This window comes from Podarcis gaigeae (assembly GCF_964106915.1).
Source record: "Podarcis gaigeae genome assembly, chromosome: 2".
NCBI classification, from domain to species: domain Eukaryota; kingdom Metazoa; phylum Chordata; class Lepidosauria; order Squamata; family Lacertidae; genus Podarcis; species Podarcis gaigeae.
The window spans coordinates 117,367,103-117,389,227 of record NC_139679.1 but is presented as its reverse complement, the minus strand read 5'-3'; the positions used below and the strand labels follow the sequence as shown (position 1 = coordinate 117,389,227).

At 47.2% G+C, this 22,125-nt stretch overlaps 3 protein-coding genes and 1 long non-coding RNA gene across 5 annotated transcripts in view; 1 reads left to right on the top strand and 3 right to left on the bottom strand.

Annotated features, from left to right (window-relative positions):
• The window catches only part of LOC310838313, a 437,762-nt gene that overhangs the window by 329,930 nt on the left and 85,707 nt on the right, over window positions 1-22,125 (bottom strand). The gene's annotated exons all lie outside the window — the stretch shown is intronic.
• LOC310837352 (uncharacterized protein) overlaps window positions 1-22,125 on the bottom strand; it is a 93,973-nt gene that overhangs the window by 33,950 nt on the left and 37,898 nt on the right. The window lies entirely within an intron of this gene.
• LOC310837512 (uncharacterized protein) lies at window positions 2,133-10,109 on the bottom strand. 2 transcript variants are annotated; one of them, XM_083724207.1, is made up of 5 exons: window positions 9,856-10,109; window positions 7,252-8,093; window positions 5,832-5,958; window positions 2,909-3,902; window positions 2,133-2,875 (listed from the first exon to the last, which is right to left on the bottom strand). In XM_083724207.1, exons 2-4 carry the CDS (start codon window positions 7,975-7,977, stop codon window positions 2,947-2,949), a joined length of 1,809 nt encoding a protein of 602 aa, XP_083580333.1. In that variant the 5' UTR covers window positions 7,978-8,093; window positions 9,856-10,109; the 3' UTR covers window positions 2,133-2,875; window positions 2,909-2,946. The 2 variants fall into 2 exon arrangements, with proteins under 2 accessions (XP_083580333.1, XP_083580334.1); XM_083724208.1 differs by having other exon boundaries at window positions 2,133-3,902; window positions 9,968-10,109.
• Window positions 12,346-19,444, top strand: LOC310837622 (uncharacterized protein; the record flags this gene model as incomplete). The annotated part of the gene is made up of 3 exons (XM_083724513.1): window positions 12,346-12,466; window positions 15,846-15,980; window positions 17,913-19,444. Exons 2-3 carry the CDS (start codon window positions 15,959-15,961, stop codon window positions 19,442-19,444), a joined length of 1,554 nt encoding a protein of 517 aa, XP_083580639.1. The 5' UTR covers window positions 12,346-12,466; window positions 15,846-15,958.

Genomic DNA, 22,125 nt, shown 5'->3' with positions numbered 1-22,125 from the left:
ACTATTATTTAATTTATAAACTGCTTTATTGCCTTTAAAAAAACCCTCTAAAAATTTAAATTATTGATAAAACCAAAATTCAAAAGATTAAAATCAACAGTTTTGTTTTTCTTTTTTAAAAAAGATAAAACACAGGTAATTTTTACATGTCTGGCTACGCTTGCCTCACAAAAATGTTTCAAGCAGGTGCCAAAAAGAAAAAATTGCCTGCCTGGTGTCAAAAGTGTAAATGCTGCCACATTAAGAGATTTCTTACACACGCAGAATGGGTATTACCGTATGTGGCACCCGTAACAAGTGCTGGTTCTGCAGAATGAAGCAGTCACATATGGTAAGGCGATCTGGAAAGCAAACTGCTCCCAAGGTGCTAAGGGCCGAATAGTAACACCTTGAACTTGGCCTGTTTGCAAATGGGCAGATCTCTTGAGCGGAGGCGTCATATGCAGACAGGGTCTCACTCCTGTCAGTAACCGAGTGGACGCATTTTGCACTAGCCGCAGCTTCTGGATCAAGCGCAAAGGAGACCCCACATGGAAGGCAGCACAGTAGTCCAGTGGGGGGTGGGATTTGTGTTTCAAAACGTCTGCAGGGCACCGGGTTGCCGAAGGCTAGTCTGGACCACCTACAAGCTCCCTTACATCTCTCAAATGCTATGATTTCAATCATTTAATTTTCCGTGGCTTTCTCTTGCTGGAGGCATGATTAGCAAGGCATAAACCTTTGTGCAGGTGCAGGGAGCAGTGTTAGAAATTCCCCAGGCGCGTTTTGCTACTGGCGAAGGTCCAATTGCAACTGCGTGAAGGTTTGTGGGCACCAAGTTGGCGACCACAGTTTAAAAACCTCGGCCTTAGTCCATCTTCAGTACCATTTCCATTGTGTGTTTCTCCTTGCATACTGGGGCCAATGAATTGTAAGAGCAAGCTACAGTCAAGCAATGTAGTTGAGATCATAGAAATTTGGCGCCTAGCTTATACGCTGAGTTTCTAACACTGGCAGGGACCCTTTGGTCTGCCTGATGTTGCTGGACTACATCTCCCATCTGCCCCCAATGGCAGAGAATGATGGGAGTTGTAGTTCAGCAACATCTGGAGGGTGGACAGGTTTCCTACACCTGGCCTACAGCTCTCCTCTGTTGACACAGGCTGTACTACAGTCAAACCTCAGTTATTGAACATACTCCGTTCCGGAAGCCTGTTTGGCTTCCGAAAACCATGGAGAAACCTGGCCTGAACAAAGACCTTGGATTCTTATCTCATTATACATGACAAAGCCATTTTTCACCTTTTCACCCCGTGCTTCTTCCTGTAAGACCTACTGCAGTCGTTAAGAGTCGTCAACAGGCTCATCACAGCTATCTGCCAATCACCCATTCCCACCAGCCTTCTGAGTAATACCCCTCCCCACCTTCTCACTATATAGAAGGGTCTGGAAACTTCTGTTTCAGCGTATCTGAAGAAGTGTGCATGCACACGAAAGCTCATACCAAGAACTGACTTAGTTGGTCTTTAAGGTGTTACTGGAAGGAATTTTTTTTGTTTTGGCTTCCGAAACGTTCAACAACTGAGGTGCGGCTTCTGATTGGTTGAAGGAGCTTCCTGCACTCAAGCCGAAGCTGCGTTGGACGTTCGGCTTCCGAAAAATGTTCAAAAAACGGAGCATTTACTTCCGGGTTTTCGGCGTTCGGGAGTCGAAATGTTTGAAAACAAAGCTGTTCAGGAGCTGGGTTTGACTGTCTTTGCGTTTTATTCATTCAACAAAAGTTGTATACCACTTGACTGCAAATGAAACCCCTAAGCGGTTTACAAAGCAGATGAAATATGCATCAAAACTGCCCGTAGAAACCAATGTTAATCAAATTCAATATATTTCTGACTGAACAAAGGGCAAGGAAGTCCAACTCAGTCATATTTGACTTCAAATTGAGGAAACTTACAAAAAAAAACTAAGGAATTAGTATAAAGAATTTTGAAAAGGAAAGCCAAAGGGGTCAAATCTCTGTCCCAAAGTGGGGCGGCACCAAAACCTCAATAACAGAAGCTCAGCTAGAATAAATTGGAAAGGTGCCACGAGAGCCAAGAGGATGCCAGCGTGGTTAATGAGCAGAGTCAAGGAAGCTATTGGAGGCAAGAAGGCATCTTTCAGAAAACGTTAAGTCTTGTCCAAATGTAGGAAACAAAATGGAACACAAACTTGTGGCAAAATAAATTCAAGCAGACTCTAAGGGATGCTGTGTGTGTGGGGAGAACACAAGGAGCACATTGCTTGAAATGTAAAGAACAACAATATACACAGGAAATGTAAATGACCAGCAGACTTTGAAAAGCTGGCATCAGGGGATCAAGTTAATCAATTTTGTTGAATTAAACTAAATTATTGCACGGGGTTGGACTGGATGACCCTCAGGGTCCCTTCCAACGCTACGAAATAGTTCTAACTGGATTTAGAATATATGGGCAATTAATTGTTCCTGTTTTGAATTTGATTGTGTTGTTATCTTCCTTAGCGGGTCGTGGAAACCGCTATTGTGAATAATGCTTTTCATAGGGTAGGGGGCGAACTTATGGAACCACGAGGGCAGTGACCCGAAAAAGTTTGGGAACCACTGCACGAGCCCAAAGTCCCCTAAGGAAGCCTTATGGCTGAGTGGGGATTTGATCCCGGCGGTCGTATTCAGGGCTAGTCCTACTCAGAGTAGACACACTGACGTTAATGGACATGACTGATGTAGGTTCTTTCGTTTCAATGGGTCCGCTCAGGCTGGGAGTGAATTGACTACAACCTCGGATATTCACAGTCTTAGCCGGACACTCAAGCCACAACACTTTGGTCCATTGTGCATAGAAGTGAGTCGTTGGGGCCTATAGGTCTTTGGGGCCTATAGGTCTTGGGGCCTGTGGGTCTTTGGGGCCTACTGCACACTGTGCTGCCCTCCCTCAAAACCGTTGCTCAGTTCAAAACATGGCTTCTGTTCAAAATCAGTTGCCGTGGGGGGACCTGTGGGATCTGCCCGGAATGAATCCGCTTATGCCTGTTCAGACTAGAGGCTCCCGTGAAACCTTTGCCACAGTCGGAGCATTCGTACGGTTTCTCTCCCGTGTGGATTCTCTGGTGTGTCACCAGCTTAGGCCTCCGGCTGAAGCCTTTCCCGCAAACCGAGCACAGGAACGGCTTCTCTCCGGTGTGGGCTCTCTCGTGGACGCGGAGGTGCGACCTCCGGCTGAAGCCTTTCCCGCACTCGGGGCACTTATGGGGCCTCTCTCCCGTGTGGGTTCTCCTGTGCAAGATCAGGTTCGACTGCTGGCTGAAGCTCTTCCCGCACTCTAAGCAATTATAAGGCCTCTCCCCTGTGTGGGTCCGGTGGTGCTTAATAAGGTTTGCTCTCTGAGCGAAGCTCTTCCCGCACTCCGAGCAGATGTAGGGCCTCTCGTCGCTGTGGGTCCTGCGGTGCCTGCTGAGGCTCGAGCAGTCGCTGAAGCTGGTCCCGCAGTCTGGGCATTTGTAGGGTTTCTCCCCCGTGTGTATTCTCTGATGACTGACAAGGTCGGCTTTCCGGCTGAACCTCTTCCCACAATCCGAGCACTCGTAAGGTTTCTCTTCCAAGTGCATTCTCCAATCTTCACCATGATCACTTCTGCAAAGCTGCCCACACTCGGTGCAAGAGATCCGTCCCTCGCCTTTGAAGATTTTCTGGAGGTTGGTTGTTCCATTGAATTGTTTGCAACAGCCTTGAGGACAATGAACTGAGCTTTCATTCTCGGGTCCACTTCCCATGCAGCTCTCGGAGGCTTCCCAAAAATCAGGATGGGGAGAAATGTGCTGGTCGCAGCTCCCTGACGAAATCCAATATGGCTGCACGTCTCCAGAAACTTCTGTTTGGGTCTTCTTCTTCCTCAAATTACTTTCTAGAATACAAAGGGGGAGAATGAAGAAACTAAATGTTTCCCTGAACAGTGGAAAAGGGATCCTCAAATCACATTTTAATAAAACAACAGGAGACCTGAATAAAGAAGATATCTTTGGATCCTCATGTAGAACTTTATTGAAATCCAAATCAAATACTAAGAACAATACACCCACACCCTGAAACAAAGATATATCTATTTGAGAACGGGGATTATTTGTTAGCAGAGATATATATGCTGACATACATATAAATGCAAAGAATTAAAATGAGCAGAAAAGGTATATTATAGGTGTTATTCAACTAGATTGTATGCAGAGCCATTGAAATTAACAGAACAAACTTAGTCATGTTCATTCATGTCAATGGGTCTATTCTGAGCAAGCTGAATCCTACCTATGGCCCAGATTCAATGCTCTCTTGTCCACCAATATAAGGGCAAGAATAACGGTTGCACAATATGACATCCAGTGAAACAGTTGTGCAACTAGAAGTATCAGCGGCTACGGCGATCAGTTTTTAAATCAGCTGTGAGAACCGTGGCCTTCTCTTGTGCAAGCGCAACTCGTAGATCGCTGGGGGACCTTTAACTCAGTGTGATGTTGAATGCCACCCTTTGTCCTGCCAGAATTGCAGCTGCTCCATCCCATTCCCATTCCTCCCAGTGATCTATTTCATGGGTAGGCAAACTAAGGCCCGGGGGCCGGATCCGGCCCAATCGCCTTCTAAATCCGGCCCACGGACAGTCCGGGAATCAGCGTGTTTTTACATGAGTAGAATGCGCTCTTGTATTTAAAATGAATCTTTGGATTATTTGTGGGGCAAAGGAATTCTTTAATTCCTCCGCCCCAATATAGTCCGCCCAACCACAAGGTCTGAGGGACAGTGGACCGGCCCCCTGTGGAAAAAGTTTGCTGACTCCTGATCTATTTCATACGTAGCGAAGAATCCAGCTCCCATAAGCCCCCCCAGCCATGAGAATGTAACAAGAGCCCAGCTGCAGGATCCTGCCAATGGCCCACCTAGTCCAGCAGTTCTGACAGTGGCCAAGCATGCCTGGGGGAAACTCACAAGCCGGATCTGAGCCCAAGAGCTCTCTCCCCTCCTGCACCAGAGCATAGCCAGCAAGACCCCACAGTCAGGGATGATAAGAGGTGCAGCCCCCTTGAGTCACAGAATCATAGAGTTCAAAGGGACCTTCCAGAGTGTCAGGCTGGGCGATATCCGGTTTTCAACATGAGAATATATCACTGGCTAAACATCACAATATTCAGATATAGCACCATGTCTGGATTAAGGATGGAGCTGCTTTTCAACTCTGTGAGATATCACCAGCTAAACATTGTGATATACAGTCGTATCTCGGCTCCTGAACGCCTTGGGAGTTGAACGTTCCGGCTCCTGAATGATCAAAAACCGGAAGTGATTGTTCTGGTTTTTTAACGTTCTTCCGGAAGCTGAACGTCTGACGGGGCTTCCGCAGCTTCAAGTTGGCTGCAGGAGCTTACTGCAGCCAATCAGAAGCTGCGCTTTGGAAGTCAAACGTTTCGGAAGTCAAATGGACTTCCGGAACGGGTTCTGTTCGACTTCCAAGGTACGACTGTGCTGATATATCACAATGTCTGAAATGAGGACGGTGACGGTTGCGATTTTTGCATAGCACGCGCGCACACATGTATCATGATTCGCAATACATTGCCAGGTCAAAAACTATGAAACTGATAAGACAATATGGAATTCAAACCATTTTTGGGGCGATATTCGATAAAGCGCCCAGCCCTACAGCATGTGCAAAATTCAGCAAGCGGCAAAATTGGGGGGGGGGGGGGGAGACACATTCCTACGAGAACCGTATGCCAGATTCATCAAATGTCTTTTGATGAAGCCCCTAATTGGAAACTCTGACTCCAGTAACAGAAAAGGTTCTTACCCTGTATTGTAACATCCAAGTCCTCCTCTTGTTTGATCTCCTTCAGGGCTGGCGTCTGGCACAAGTCCAGGGGTTCCACTTCTGCCGTAGGAAGACAATCTGGCTTATCCCTGGATGACCTCATTACCTGAAACAGCATTTCATTGACATATATATATATATTTAGTTAAGGGAAAAGGCAAGTTAGGCAGGGGAACGTAACAGAGGAGCAGAGAAAGCAGGTAAAAGAAGTGTTTTTCTCCCTGTGTCTCGTACCACTAGAACTCATGGGCTTCCTCCTAGATCAGTGGTTCTCAAACTTTTTTCTCTGGGCCACACTTTTAAAGAATAAAAATGTGCTCAAACACCGCACCACACTTTTCTGTTGATAAGAAATACATTGGAAAACGTTGTCCTCTGTATCACTTGATGCTCTTGGTCTCATTCTGAACCTATGCATATTCAGCAAATTATATATATATATATATGAATGAGAGAAGAGCCTGATGGATCAGACCAGAGACCCATTTAGCCCAGGATCCTGTTCTCACGGCGCCAACAAGCTGCCTCACAAGCAGGATCTGACCACAAGAGCCCTTTCCCCTTCTGTTTCTCGCAACTGGTGTTCAGAAGCATTACTGCCTTCCACTGTGGCGGTCAAGCACAGCCATCATAGCTAACGGCCATTGAGAGCCCTCTCTTGAATGAATGCGTCTAGCCCTCTTTTAAAGTCATCTAGGTTGGTGGCCATTGCTGCTTCTTGTGGCAGCGAGTTCCACAGTTTAACTCTTTCTTTTGTCTGTTCTGAAACCTCCAACATTCAGCCCATGAGTTTTGGCATTATGAGAGAGGTCAGGAAACTCTGCCGCTGAGCCCTGGCCCTTCCATCTTGATGAGTGATCTGAAGAAGAAGAAGAAGAAGAAGAAGAAGAAGAAGAAGAAGAAGAAGAAGAAGAAGAGGAGGAGCTTGGATTTGATATCCCGCTTTATCACGACCCGAAGGAGTCTCAAAGCAGCTAACATTCTCCTTTCCCTTCCTCCCCCACAACAAACAGTCTGTGAGGTGAGTGGGGCTGAGAGACTTCAAAGAAGTGTGACTGGCCCAAGGTCACCCAGCAGCTGCATGTGGAGGAGCGGGGAATCGAACCCATTTCACCAGATTACAAGTCCACCGCTCTTAACCACTATACCACACTGGCTAATCCTGCACAGAGAAGGACAAAGCCATTACTCAGTGTTCTTGAGCCCCCAAAGTGGCTTACAGTTAAATAATCCCCGGACTACAACTCCCTTCATCCAATGCCTATTGGTCACACTGGCTGCGGCTGATGGGAGTTGAAGTCTGGCAAAGATCTGGAAGGTCACCGTGGTTTCCCATCCCTGGAATAAACAAAATAAAGCAAGGCTGAACGAGGACCACTCAGCTATCCAATCCAGCTACCTCCTTCTTTTCTTCCTCCTCATCCTGCCGCTGCCTCATCAGGAAATCCTCCGCCAAGGCCACCGCCTGGGAGCAAGTCTCTGGGTCCCAGGCCCTGATCCTGCTCTGGATTTCTTTCGGGAGGAGGGCCAGGAACTGCTCCAAAACCACCAGCTCTACAATCTCCTCCTTGGTGCGCCTTTCAGGCTTCAACCACCGGTGGCAAAGTTCGCGGAGCCTCTGGCATACGTCCCGCGGCCCCTCCGCTTCGCGGCAGGAGAAATGTCTGAAGCGCAGCCGCAGAGTATCCTCTGTGACTGTCTCGCCCTCCGGAACCTCTTCCTTCACTGTTCCACTGCCTGCCCCATCTTGGGGCAGCAGGGTTTTGTGCGACTCCTCCGAGCAGAGGCCTGGCGGGAGTTTGGTGGCCCTTTGTCCTCCAGCTGCGTCCCTAACGCAGCTGTCCTGTGGCGGCTGAGAGCGGCCCCCATCCAAATGAGGGGACTCAAGCGCCTTCACAAAGCCCTGCAGTTGAGCTTCCCAGCTCCGCTGCACCTCTTCGTTGCCTTCCCGGTTGGCCTGTGGCGGAACGGTTCTTTCCCAGAATCCTCTAGTGCCCCCTTCCTGGATCTCAAGAACCAGATTCTGCTCCGTCTCTGGGTCCGGCTCCTCAACTTTAATTGTAGTCCAGGGGGCAGACTTTAACTTTACACCCAGTGTCGATATATCGCCCCGCTCTACTGCCATTTTCCACTGCTGCCTGACCTGCAGTGGCCAGTTGTTTTCAGAGAAGTCCACAGGTAGAGAAGGTGGCTTATACAGACAGAATTTAGGAATCTGGGTTAAGGAAAGGAGGCTTCTCCCTAATGGAAGGGAAAGACAATGAAGACACATTAGACAAAACCTACAGCCTAGGGCCCCATCTGAACTAAACACTTAAGACAGTATAGGAGGAATCTTGGGAAGTCGTTTGTTAATGGCGCTAAGTACCTATTGTTATGAGAAACCCTATCCCTGTCATGGATCTACAATTCCCAGAACTGCTTAACAATCAATCCCTCTTCCCAAATGCTTGACAATGGAGGGAGAACATTGCCACTGTGGCTAGGAGACATCAATGGTCTTATCCTCCATTAATTTACCTGATCCTTTTTTAAAGGTATCTGTATGTCAGTGGTCATCATTACACCTTATAAGGAAGGTTTTCTTTTCCCCCCCAAACATATTTATTGAAATTTTCAAAGAATTACAAAAGAAAAAAAGAGAAAAGAGAAAAAAAGAAGAAAAAACACAAAAAGCAAAATACAAAAATAAAACAGTGATTAAAAACAATTCCACCTTCTTTCACTTAACTTTCATTTACTTATTTCCCAGACTTCCTCGCCTCTCCCTTTTTTGTACTCCAATTCAATTTGTTGATTCAGCAAATCCTTTCCCACTTTCCTTATCTTAGTCTTTCATTGTCTTAATCCATTTTCATCATTATCTTATACCATAAAGAAGAAGAAAAACCTTAAAATTCAAAACTTTAAACTTATTTTTACTAATTTCTCATATCCATTATATTCTTACCTAATCCTATAAACATTTATACTAAAGCCAAACCATTTCCTTTCAAACATCCTTCTAGCGTTCGTCAAATATATAAAACAGTCCTAGTAGTCCAATAAAGAGAGTGAAACAATCCACTCTTCATCTAGCGTCCCCTCCCCCTGGTTCCGGATTTGTCAGTCCATTTTATCTCATAAAACTAGCACATTAGGAAGATTTTCTCTTTTGCTACAACTCAATTCAGGATCCCTTTTAAAAGCTGGGGAAGCCAGAATTTGCAGGGCAAGCTACACTGCCTGGCATTACTTTTTCTACACAGCTGTGAAAAGTGCTGGAGTCCCACAAGGTGCAGGAACCCTGAACGCTACACTTGCTGAACTTCTAAGCAACTATACGCAGCTATGAGTGGGTGCTACCAGCATAGTGATGGTATTTTGCTCCAGAATACTGCTGTAAAGTTGACTTGCATTTTAATATATCGCTTTATTTTACAATGTAAATTTCAAACTGCTAATTTATTGATAGTTTTTTTTAAAGATCAACATGTTTTTAAATCTGACTTTTATTGATACTTTTTTATGTCTATTTTATTTTAAGCAGGGTGCTTGGCATTTTTAAAGATTTAAGCCGTTTACAAATCCTATTAAAATAAAATAAATTAATGTTGTAGGAGCCCTGACAGCTGCACTTGCTGAACAGCTGTCCATGCAGAGCTATGATCAGTTTTATCAGAACAGTGACAGTATTTTGCAAAGCCGACTTGTATCTTAGCATATAACTTTATTTTACCATGCTGATTTATTTATATTTTGCATTTAAAAAGACCAACCTTTTTAAAAAAGCAAAACAAAACTGACTTTTACCAGTACTTTTAAAATGTACGCTTTATTTTAAGTGAGGTGCTTGGGATTATTATTATTTTAAAAAAAAGAGATTTAAGGAGTTCACAAATCCCAATAAAAAATGATAAAAAATGTTAAAGGTGCACCTGGCAGCTGCACCTGTTGAACAACCATTAAAGGTCCCCCTGCAACAACCATTCCAGGCGCAGGATCTCCTGCCCTCTTTCCGCACCTGGGCACCCTAGTATCCTATGGGGCGCGGCGGGGGGGGGGGGGGGGCTTTGAGACCCTTCCCTTCCCCACGGAAGGGGGTCGCGGCCAAGGGCTGAACCCGAAGAAGCAGCTGCTTGCAGAAGACCAGCCCGGAGCCGCCTCCCTCCTCCGCTCCTCTCTACCCGCCGGCAAGAGGCTCCCGGAGTCCGTCAAAGTCCGCCTCTGCAAGGTGGGCGGGCCAGGAAGTCCCCGCGCCGCCGCCGCCTCCTCCTCCTTCTCCCCGGCACGTGCGGGTGGAGGGCCCGGGGGCGGGAGAACTGTCCGCTCTAGCACCCCGAACTCGCTGCACTTAACCCTGAGAGAGCCGCTCCGAAGCAGGGCGGAGATGAATAAAGCTCTCTTTTGCTGCTGCTGTATTATTATTAATAATAATAATAATAATAATAATAATAATAATAATAATAATAATAGTAATAATAATAATAATAATAATAATAATAATAATAATTTATTTGTACCCCGCCCATCTGGCTGCGCTTCCCCAGCCACTCTGGGCGGCTTCCAAAAAAATGTTTAATTATTAATTATTAGGGAAAAACGTTCCCTTTTAACAAGGCCTTTGATCTGATTGACATCCTATACCCTTTCAAAATGTGGGGTTTTTTTGGGGGGGGTGTTATTGGGTTGTTGTTTTTATTTTAATTATATATATATATATTGTGATTTTTATGTTTTATGCAGGGCTTGACATCTTTCCACAGGGCCTGCAAAACAGAGCTGTTCCGCCTGGCCTTTGGTTTGGACTCGATCTGACCGTTATGTTTCCCTCCCCTTATGGTCTTGATTTATCAGCTACTTTAAAATGAGGCTGCATTTTAAATTGCATTTTAACCTGTATTTTAAATTAGTCTCCCCTCCTTTCCCCCCTATTATGTTTTTACTGTAATTTTATTGGTGTTAGCCGCCCTGAGCCCAGCTCTGGCTGGGGAGGGCGCTGTATAAATAAAATTTATTATTATTATTATTATTATTATTATTATTATTATTATTATTATTATGATCTTTTCTGTGAACTGTCCTGAGACCTCTGGGTATAGGGCAGTATATAAATTTGATACCACCACCATCCTCCTCCTCCAGAGGAGCCTTCACCTGGATCAGGCCAGAGACCCATCTTGTCCAGCTTGCTGTGCTCACGGGGGGCCAAACCAGATGCCTTTTCTGGGGGCCATAGAATAGTAGACTTGGAAGAGACCCCAAGGGTCATCTAGCCCAACCCCCTGCAATGCAGGAATCTCAGAGAAAGCATCCATGACATATGGCCAGCCAACCTCCAAGGAAGGAGAGGCCACAACCTCCCAAGGGAGCCCCTTCCACTGTCAAGCAGCTGTCAGATTCAGGAAGATCTTACTGGTGTTTAATCGGAATCTCCTTTCTTGTAACCTGAAGCTATTGGTTCGGCTCTCAACCTGTGAAGCAGGAGAAATCTTTCTGACAGCGGAATGGACTCCCTCAGAAGGTGACGGACTGAAATTTTTAAACAGAGGGTCATCGCTCAGGGATGCATTAGTTGTGATTCCTGCACTATGTTTTTTTTTGGTGGGGGGTTCAACTAGATGACCTCTGGGGATCCCTTCCAAGTCTGTTGTTGTTTAGTCATTTAGTCGTGTCCGACTCTTCATGACCCCCTGGACCAGAGCACGCCAGGCACTCCTGTCTTCCACTGCCTCCCGCAGTTTGGTCAAACTCATGCTGGTAGCTTCCAGAACACTGTCCCACCATCTCGTCCTCCGTCATCCCCTTCTCCTTGTGCCCTCCATCTTTCCCAACATCAGGGTCTTTTCCAGGGAGTCTTCTCTTCTCATGAGGTGGCCAAAGTACTGGAGCCTCAGCTTCACGATCTGTCCTTCCAGTGAGCACTCAGGGCTGATTTCCTTCAGAATGGAGAGGTTCTTCTTGCAGTCCATGGGACTCTCAAGAGTCTCCTCCAGCACCAGAATTCAAAAGCATCCAAATGAATCCATAATCCATCAGTCTTCTTTATGGTCCAGCTCTCGCCTTCATACATCACTACTGGGAAAACCATGGCTTTTACTATACGGACCTTTGTTGGCAAGGTGATGTCTCTGCTTTTTAAGATGCTGTCTAGTTTTGTCTTCCAAGTCTACGATTCTACCATTCTGTAAGGCAGCTTTTGATTTTCCTCACTCGGAGTATAAAAAGCAGAGTCCCTCTACCTGGGGATGGAAAACATTGCACACCTGTATCCTCCCCCCAGGCTGTGAAACTTTCCGAGGTCACTACAGGCTCCCTTGGAAGGTTGTGGCCTCTTCTCCCTTGGAGGCTTTTAAGCAGAGGTTGGATGGCCCTCTGTCAGGGATGCTTTCTCTGAGATTCCTGCATTGCGGGGGGTTGGTCTAGATGACTCTAGGGTTCCCTTCCAACTTTACGATTTTATACCTCGTGCGGCCACCAGGGGGCCCCGGAGGTTGCGCTGGGAAAGAGAGGAAAGGGGATTCTGTCTTAAATGATCGACTCTGCAAGGGGCTGCCTGGGCTTCCCATGCATTTTATTTTGCACGGCTTGCGGGGCGCGGCTGTCTCCGTGGGGGAGCCTTGCTGCAGCCCCTGGTAAGTTTCACAACTGAAGGGTGTGCATTTTGGGGTGCGGGTGGGTGTGTATCTGAGATCGGGTTTGCAAAAAGAAGGGGGAGGGTGCCAGCAATGTGGCCTGTTTATTTCTGTGTCCAGAGGTAAGATCCGAGGCCCTGAAATTGGATACAAGAAGCTTTATGTCCTTGTTGCCATTTTTAATCTCCACGGGTCTGTGGAGCGAAGGAACTCACAAGCAAACTGATCTGCGGGTGCCTTGATATTAATTTTAATTTTTACCTGCTCAGGGCTACGTTCCTAAGAAATAGGAGTGCACAGACAGGACTGCAGTCCAGCCCTTTTCTTTTTAATAAATGCCAATCCACTCGAGATATTTCTCTTTTTTAAAGCCATTGCATTTTTATATTTTTTATTGCCAGAGGCAGATGTTCAATAGGGTGAAAAAGAAATCAAGAAACCAGGCTGTATGGAACGGTCTGGGGTCTGCTGCATTTGGGAACAAAGGCCATCAGAAAAGACAAAGGCATGAAAAAGGCTGTCAGAGAGATTCCGTGAGAAAACATTTCTCATATAATGCCTCTAATGTCTTCTGCACCTGGGGGAGAGATCCCATCTGAGAGAGTTTTTGGATCCAGACCTTTATAAATAAATATAAATAGTTATGTCATCCAGGCACATTTCTTTCTTACAGGGATGGGGGGGTGACCCCTGGCCCCTCCAGAGGTTGTGGGGCTCCCAACTCCCATCGGCCCCCAGGCTGCGCAGCCTAGTGGTCAGGGGGAGATGGGAGTTGTAGTTCAACAGCATCTGGCGGGTGCTAGATTGTTAGTTTTTCTGGACTGGAGTCATTGTCAGGCGCCCAAAGTGTTGTTTCTGTTGTTGTTATGGTTACGATTACATGCCTAGTTACCTCATTTCCTCTCCTCGGTTTTTGTACACAGTATATTAAAGCCCGGTGTATGTTGTGGATTAAAACTGGCCTGGCTAAGCACTACCTGGTGTTGGACTTCAACTCCCATCACCCCCTGCAGCCAGTTTGGCCAACAGCAGGGGCTGATGGGAGTTGGAGTCCAGCACCGCCTGGAGGGCCACACAGACGCCCTCATCCATGGTCCAGGAGCAACACTTCCGCTTTGGGTTTAAGAGGGCCCAGGGCTTCCAGTTTCATGAATGGGAAGGAGACTGCTGGGTCTTAATCAGCAAAACTAGTTGCATATTATTATTATTATTATTATTATTATTATTATTAATGCAATTTGTATACTGCCCTCCATCCGCAGACATCAGGGCAGTTCACAGCATAGCAGCGGCGTAGCGTGGGTTGTCAGCACCCGGGGCAAGGCAAGTAATTTGCGCCCCTAACCCCTAATCTGCCGCCACTGCCAGCTTCTTCTTTCTGCTGCCTGGGCTGCTGCCATGGGGCTCTGCTACAGCCTGCGCCCGAGGCTCTTTGGCGACTCCGGAGGCGGCGGGCGCCCCCCCCCATGTTGTGCCCGGTGCGGCCGGCCCCCCCTGCACCCCCCACGCTACGCCACTGCAGCATAGAGGCCTGTAGTAGGAATGCCAGGCCTGTAGCCTGACTCCCGAGTCCTGCCTGGTTCATGTCTTTTTGCTCCTACATGGAGTTTAGGAGCAGAGCAACTGCTTCTATCATCATCATCATCATCATCATCATTATTATTTGTTTATTTTGCTTTCAGCTCAAAGTTTTACAGTCATATATCCAATATACAACATAAAAACAAGATTCCAAAGAGTCTCCCAGACTTTCCTCCTCCTCTTTGTGGGTCCTATTGTTAGCCATTTCCTCCTGCATCTTTCACCATAATCCAAATCTTTTACATCTCCGTTATGTCCAAAATTCACCATTAAACTACAAGTGTTATTCCAGTCCTACTAACAGTTCCAACAGTTTACAACGGTTTTTAAGAGAAGTTATAAATTTTCCCCATCCCTTATTATTCTTCCTGATTTCTGATTCTTCCGGTCATTTTTGCCAATTTGGCATAATCCACCAACTTAATCTGCCAATCCCTGGCATCTCCCATTAAATCAGGGACAGAGTACCTGTGACGCTCCAGAAGTTGCTGGACTCCAAGTCCCATCAGCCACTGTAGCCAACAGTGAGGGATGATGGGAGTTGTAGTCTAATATAACGGCAGATTCCAAAGTGCAGCGTCCCTTCATGGCCGTAGCCACTCCCCCTTACAGCCACTCTCCTCCTCAGATGATACGACCTTCATATACAGTAATCGTTTAATTATGTGAACCGCCCTGATATCTATGGGTATAGGGCAGTATACAAATTTTAATTTTAATAATAATAATGCCATAATAATTAGGAATGCACTGTGACAGCTGGTGCAGCTCTCTGTGTTTTGCCTTTTGGCTAGATCTGCTATTTTACCTGTGCACATACCTGGGCAGATTATTGGGAGTGCTCCCATATAAAATCATAAAAATGTAGTGTTGAATGGACACCCCCATGGTCATCTAGACCAGTGTTTCCCAACCTTGGGTCTCCAGCTGTTTTTGGACTACAACTCCCATCATCCCTTGCTAGCAAAACCCAATGGTCAGGGATGATGGGAATTGTAGTCCAACAGCAGCTGGAGACCCAAGGTTGGGAAACACTGATCTAGACCAACCCCCTGCAGAGCAGGGATCTCAGGCATCTGTGGCAGATGGCCCTCCAACCTCTGCTTTAAAAATAACCTCTTAGGAAGGAGAGTCCGCCACCTTCTTTAGGAGTGACTTCAATTGTGTGTTCTGCGAAGTTCCATTGTACATAAAAGAACTTGTAGCTTCTCTCGAACCCAAAGCTCCTTGTGTTTTCAGTCTTTGGAGCAGGCAAGGGCTAAAAGTTGCATTCTGGGGTCTCCCTTTGACGTTTTGTTCTATAGGGGCAGCCACCGTAAGGTCACTAACAGGCTGCCCTGGTCAGTTGACGTGTTCTATGGCTTTCTAGATATTGCCATTTCTGATGTCAGAGTTGTTGTGCCCTTGTCCTCTTCTTTGTGTTAGGACTGGCCTTCTTGTTTTAAAAGATAAAGGGACCCCTGACCATTAAGTCCAGTCGTGGACGACTCTGGGGTTGCGGCGCTCATCTTGCTTTACTGACCAAGGGAGCCAGCATGACTAAGCCGCTTCTGGCGAACCAGAGCAGAGCACGGAAACGCCGTTTACCTTCCCGTCGGAGTGGTACCTGTTTATCTACTTGCACTTTGAGGTGCTTTCAAACTGCTAGGTTGGCAGGAGCAGGGACCGAGCAACAGGAGCTCGCCCCGTCGCAGGGATTCGAACCGCCGACCTTCTGATCGGCAAGTCCTAGGCTCTGTGGTTTAACCCACAGCGCCACCCTCTTCTTTCTTTCTTTTTGTCCTCTTCTTTCGTGTAGGGACTGGCCCTCTTGTGTTACGTAGAGGCAAATGACAACACAAGCCGGCTTTGCTGGAATGTCTGTGAAGCAAGATTCTCAGCTTATTTCTCTTTCCCCAAAGACACTATAAGATGGCGCTGGACTCCAAAACAGGTAAGACTCTGGCTGTGACAAGGATGGGGGAATCTTTATCCCCTCGAGGACCACATTCCCTTTTAGGGGCCACATCCCAGTGGTGGGTGAAGCATACAATACCATTAAAACTGCCCCCCTGCATTCGAGCCGAAGAGGAAATAATCTGAATGGCACCGGTGAACTAATAATTCACCAATAACTGAAACAAGGATGCGAAGCCTGCATGGTCCTCCAGATATTTTGGTTGGACTACAACTCCCATCATTCCTCTCCTCTGGCTATGTTGGCCGGAGCCAATGGGAGCTGTAGTTTATTTGTGGAGGGCCACAGGTTCCTTCTCACTCCTACTGGAATGGGAAACAATTCAAGCTTTGGAATGCAACTTCTTTCTTCTTGGGTGATCACTCTTAGCCAAGCAAGATTGTCTTCCATGAACACGGTCTTAACGGTGGGTCCATCAGTGACTGTGGAGGCCAATTCTGGATCCACACGTCATTCCATAGTGGGGACAAAGGTTCCTGGGTGGGAGTTGATTGTGGTGAGGGTTTGCCAAATGTGCCTTCCTCATAGCACGTTTCTCCCTTTTGTCCTGAGTTCGAGTGTCTTCACAGCCCATGACACCTTTGGTAAAGGCTGTTCTCCAATTGGAGCGCTCGCAGGCCAGTGTTTCTCAGTTGTCGGTGTTTATACTACATTTTTTAAAATTTGCCTGAGAGAGTCTTTAAACTGCTTTTGTTGACCGCCAGCATTGCGCTTCCATTTTAAAGTTTGGAATATAGTTGCTTTGGAAGACGATAATCCAAACATGACAAGTCCAACAAAGTTGTTGTTTTTGTATATAAAACACACAGTAGTCATTTTTTGTATATAAAGCAAACAAAAAAAAATTCCCAGGACTTAATGCAATATATTTTTTGTCTACAAAAAATTGTTGTGCCCAAAGAATTAAATGAAAACTTCTCTAAGGCAATTCCTTTGATTGGATCAATTTCTCTTGCTGGTAAAAGGATGCAAGCTTTTGGATTTCACAGATTAGTTTCATTTGGCTGAAGAGATTGGCAATTTAAATTCTCAGCTATATGAACAATAAAGGGTGCTATTAATACTACTACTACTACTACTACTACCACCACCAGCCTTTTAGAAGACATCTGAAGGAAGCCCTGTTCAGGGAAGCTTTTAATGTTTGACAGACTATTTGACAGACTATGTTTGACAGACTATTTTAATATTTTGTTGGAAGCCGCCCAGAGTGGTTGGGGAAACCCAGTCAGATGGGCGGGGTATAAATAATTATTATTATTATTATCACTACTAGTAAAGGTAAAGGGACCCATTAGGTCCTGTCGTGGTTGACTCTGGGGTTGCGGCGCTCATCTCGCTTTATTGGCCAAGAGAGCCGGCGTACAGCTTCCGGGTCATGTGGGCAGCATGACTAAGCCGCTTCTGGCAAACCAGAGCAGCGCACGGAAACTCCGTTTACCTTCCCGCCAGAGCGGTACCTATTTATCTACTTGCACTTTGACATGCTTTTGAACTACTAGGTTGGCAGGAGCTGGGACCAAGCAACCGGAGCTCACCCCGTTGCGGGGATTCGAACCACCGACCTTCTGATACGGCAAGTCCTAGGCTCTGTGATTTAAACCACAGCGCCACCCACGTCCCTATCACTACTAGTACTACTATTAATAAAATTTGTATACTGCCCTATACCTGTAGATCTCAGTTAACCTATGGAACTCTCTGTCACAGGAGGCAGGAATAGCCACCAACCTGGGTGGCTTTGAGAGGATTAGACAAATTGCTCTTGTACTCATGTCCTTGTTGAGGACTTGGCCAGTGTGAGAATAGGAGGCTGGACTAGACCGGCCACAGACCTGATCCAGCCAATAGGCTATTACCTTGATAAGAAGAAGAGATTCATTTTTTAAAAAAATCTTGTTGTCGTAGGTTGTGCTTCCATGACTGAGAGTGAGGAGATTTCCTTGCACCTCGAGCTCTCCGAACCCGGAGCCTCACCTGACAGAGCCAAAGAGAGCATTTCCACGTCTCATGTTCCGGAAGAAGCATCTGTAGATCTCGCAGGTAACCCCATGGATCAGAGGAGGAGTGTATCCCAAGAGGGACTCTCGGCGGATGTCGGTGAATCGGAAAACGTGCAGACACTTGGGAAGGCTGGCAGACGCAAGCTGCGCCTCTGGGAAAGTGCAGAGCCCGTCTCCCATCGCCTTAGACGTCAAAGAATCTACAAGCCAGAGAAAACCCGCAAATGCACACACTGCGGGAAGCACTTTGGCTGGAGGGCGAACCTTTTGGGAGAGAAAACCCAGGTGAGGGCGACATGCTCAAGCTGCGGAGAGCTGGTGAGTCAGAGCACGCAGCTCCCAGTAACCAGGAAAATGCGCAAGAGAGAGAAAGCGCATCAGTGCACCGCCTGCAAGCAGGTCTTTGCGGGGAGCTCAGAACTGGCCGTGCATAAGAAAGTCCACCAAGCAGAAAAGCCGTACAAGTGCCTGGATTGCGAGAAGCGCTTTTGCTCCAAGGCGAACATGCTCCGGCACCACCAGATCCATACCGGACAGAAACCGTATCAGTGCTTAGTTTGCGGGAACACCTTCCGGCAGCAGGAGCAGCTTGTTGCACACGAGAGAACGCACACAGGCGAGACACCCTTCCACTGTGTGGTGTGCGGAAAAGACTTCAACAGGAAGTCAGTCTTCCTGACACATCAGAGAATCCACACGGGTGAGAGGCCGTACAAATGCTCCTTCTGCAACAAGCGGTTCATCCGCAGGGCCTACCACGCCATCCACGAGAGAATCCACGCCCGGGAGAAGCGCTACAAGTGCTCCGAGTGCGGGCAGAGCTTTAACTGGAATTCGGAGTTCATCGAGCACTTGAGGACCCACACCGGAGGGAAGCCCTACAAGTGCCTGGGGTGCGAGAAGCGCTTCGGCTGGCACTCGGACCTTATCAGACACCAGAGAATCCACACGGGCGAACGGCCCTACAAGTGCGCCCACTGCCGGAGGGGCTTCGTCCAGAGGGCGCAGCTCCTCTTGCACGAGAGGACCCACACTGGCGAGAGGCCCTACAAGTGCTCCTACTGTGGGAAAAGCTTCAGCCGCAGCTCCGTCCTCATCAGGCACCTGCTGCTTCACACCGGGGAGAAGCCGTACAACTGCCTGGACTGCGGAAAGAGCTTCTGTGAGAGGGCCCAGCTGGTTTCCCACGAGGTGACGCACGCCGAGGAGAAGCCCTACAAGTGCGCCGACTGCGGGAAAAGCTTCAGCTGGAAGTCGGCCTTCACTCGGCACCGGAGGATCCACACGGGAGAGAAACCCCACAAATGCCCCGATTGTGGGAAGAGCTTCATTCGAACCACCCACCTTGCCACCCACTTAAGAACCCACGGGCGGGAGGCAGACAGCGATGCTTTAATCGGGGGGGACATTTTAAATGAAGGTGGCGGCTTAATGTAGAATGAAGGATCCCTGCGAGGAGCAGTGGCTGAGACACGAGGGCAAACAGGGGGATGTCCCGCCAACCTCCCAACTACCCGACTTCCAGTCCAGGGGGGTGGCAGCACCGTCTGTCAGCTTCCTCTTTATAGTCTCCATGTTTCCCTGGAAGAATTTGGCAGGGAAGATGGCAGGACAGTACTAGAATTAGTCGGCTCTGCCTGACATTGGCTCTCTGGCGCCACCTACTGTCAGGCTTCCACCAGGCTCAACAGTCACCTTCCACGACTGCATACAGACGGGTAGCTATCTCAACGTTCGAAGCTTTGGGCTGGCATAGCAGAGCGCGACCCAAAAGCCCTCTGAACGAATTGTACCTCAGCCGTGAGTTTGGTAGTTGGCCAAGCGCCCAGTTTTAAGAGCCTCGACGTCCCCATCTAAACACTCGTGTGAAGAATTCTGGGAACTGTAGTTTGTTAAGGGTGATGAGAGACATTGGGACACACACACACACACACACACACACACACACACCCCGGCCGCCTATTTCCCTCACAGCGCTTACAATTCCCAGGCCGATTTTCAGTCCTTCTTCCCAGGGAGTTGTAGCTTTCTGAGGGAGAATAGAGGGGATCTCCCAATACTCTTTACAGTTCCTGGGGTTCTTCAGGAGAAGCCATGGCTGTTTAAAGTGTACAATGCTGCTTTAAGTGTATCGTGCAGGTGGGGCCGCACTGAGAGAATTAGTATCAGTAGTATGCTGATATGGTGAGGGAGAATGAACCAGGGTTGGGGGGCAGAGAAGTATGGGGTGGCTGAGCTGGGGTGGCAGGGCAAAAATTCACTGCAGCCCATCAAAGAAGATTCCACCTAAACATTAGGAAGAACTTCCTGACAGTAAGAGCTGTTCGACAGTGGAATTTGCTGCCAAGGAGGGGGGTGGAGTCTCCTTCTTTGGAGGTCTTTAAGCAGAGGCTTGACAACCATATGTCAGGAGTGCTCTGATGGTGTTTCCTGCTTGGCAGGGGGTTGGACTCGATGGCCCTTGTGGTCTCTTCCAACTCTATGATTCTATTTTATGATTCTAAAAGGAAACTCCACACGAATCTTCAGGCCCAGAAGAGGAGCCATCGTTGCTGTTGCAGCAGACGGAGATTCACATCTAGTTCCCAAGATTTGGTCTTGTGAGGCAAAGGCGCTAGTCCTCAACATAAGAATGTGATGTATACATCTCACTGTTATTATTTTGTTGGTTATTTTCTTCTGTTTCCTTGTGTCCAATGCAGTCTTTACTTCTCTTGAGCTCATCTCTTACATTGCTTGATAAAGCTAGTTGGTTTACCTCAAGTTCTTTCCTTTCTCACTCTGCCCCATTAACGGGGCTGGGATACAAAGAACATGCAGGTTTTATGCTAAGTGTAAACGTCACGGACGTGTGCTTGGAGTGTATCTGACACACAGACAACTTTCTTCTTAGGATCAGGACCAAGGAGAATCTGCTAGTAAATTTTTTAGTTGAACTCAGATTTGCAAAGCACTGATTGGCCAGTATTTGTGTCAGTCCTGAATTTTCAGAGTTGGGCTGTTGCACCGCATTGACTGTCACTCATGAAACCACGAACCCTCCCTTACTGGAACAGACCAAAAAATCTGCTCGTTTAATCTGGGAGAATTATTATTATTATTATTATTATTATTATTATTATTATTATTCAATCAAAACATTTCCAGTCAACTGATCTAACCATTGGATGAACTTAATGTTGCAGCCCTAACTGAAACACACACAAACATTAAATAAAACAGATTATGTATTACAGTGTTCTTAAACCAAGGCGTGCTTTCCCATAGCAGCAGGGGAATCAATTTACAAATAGAACACACTCAACAGGAAGCGAAACGTGTTCTTATTCTAAGGCAAAGTTCACAAACCAAAATACCTACTTCCGGGTTTGTAGCATTCTTCATCCAAGTTGTTCATAAACTAAACTCTTCTTAAACCAAGGTACCACTGTATAAAAGTGTTTTAAAACAATCAAAAACAAAAGCGATCTCAGCAGCAAGGCAAGTGGATTACAGAAACTGAGAGCGTGTAACACGGGCAGGAATTCAACAGGTGCTGCAGCGATAGGTGTAAGCTTGCCTTTTGAATTTCTCCATTCTGTGGTGCACCTGTTAGGAGACAGCTAGGGATATTAACGCTACCTGCCAGCTTTCAATATAAACTTCCTTGACTGTGGAGAATCAGAACAAGAGATGTGGTAAAGCCTGACGTATCCAAAATGAGAGCAGAGCGAAAGGAGGCTAGTAATGCCCACCTCAAATAAGAGCATCAGAATGCCAAATTATTCTCTGGCTGAGATTAAAAATTTGTGCCAGAGAAGAATTTCAAGATTAACTTGCCTTCCAGCTATTCAACACAGGACAGATCTGAAGGGAAGGGATATACCGTATTTTTCGCTCTATAGGACGCACTTTTCCCCTCCAAAAATGAAGGGGAAATGTATGTGCGGCCTATGGAGCAAATGGAGAGCGAGAGGGGTAGGTGAGCACCGACCCCTCTCGCTCTCCAGGCTTCAGGGATAGCCGCCTGAAGCCTTCGGAGCGCAGCGGGAACTTGTGCTGCGCTCCAAAGGCTTCACAACCTTGCCGCCGCTCCCGGACCTGTTCTGGGGTCGGGGGAAGCTTGGGCTTGCCGCGCC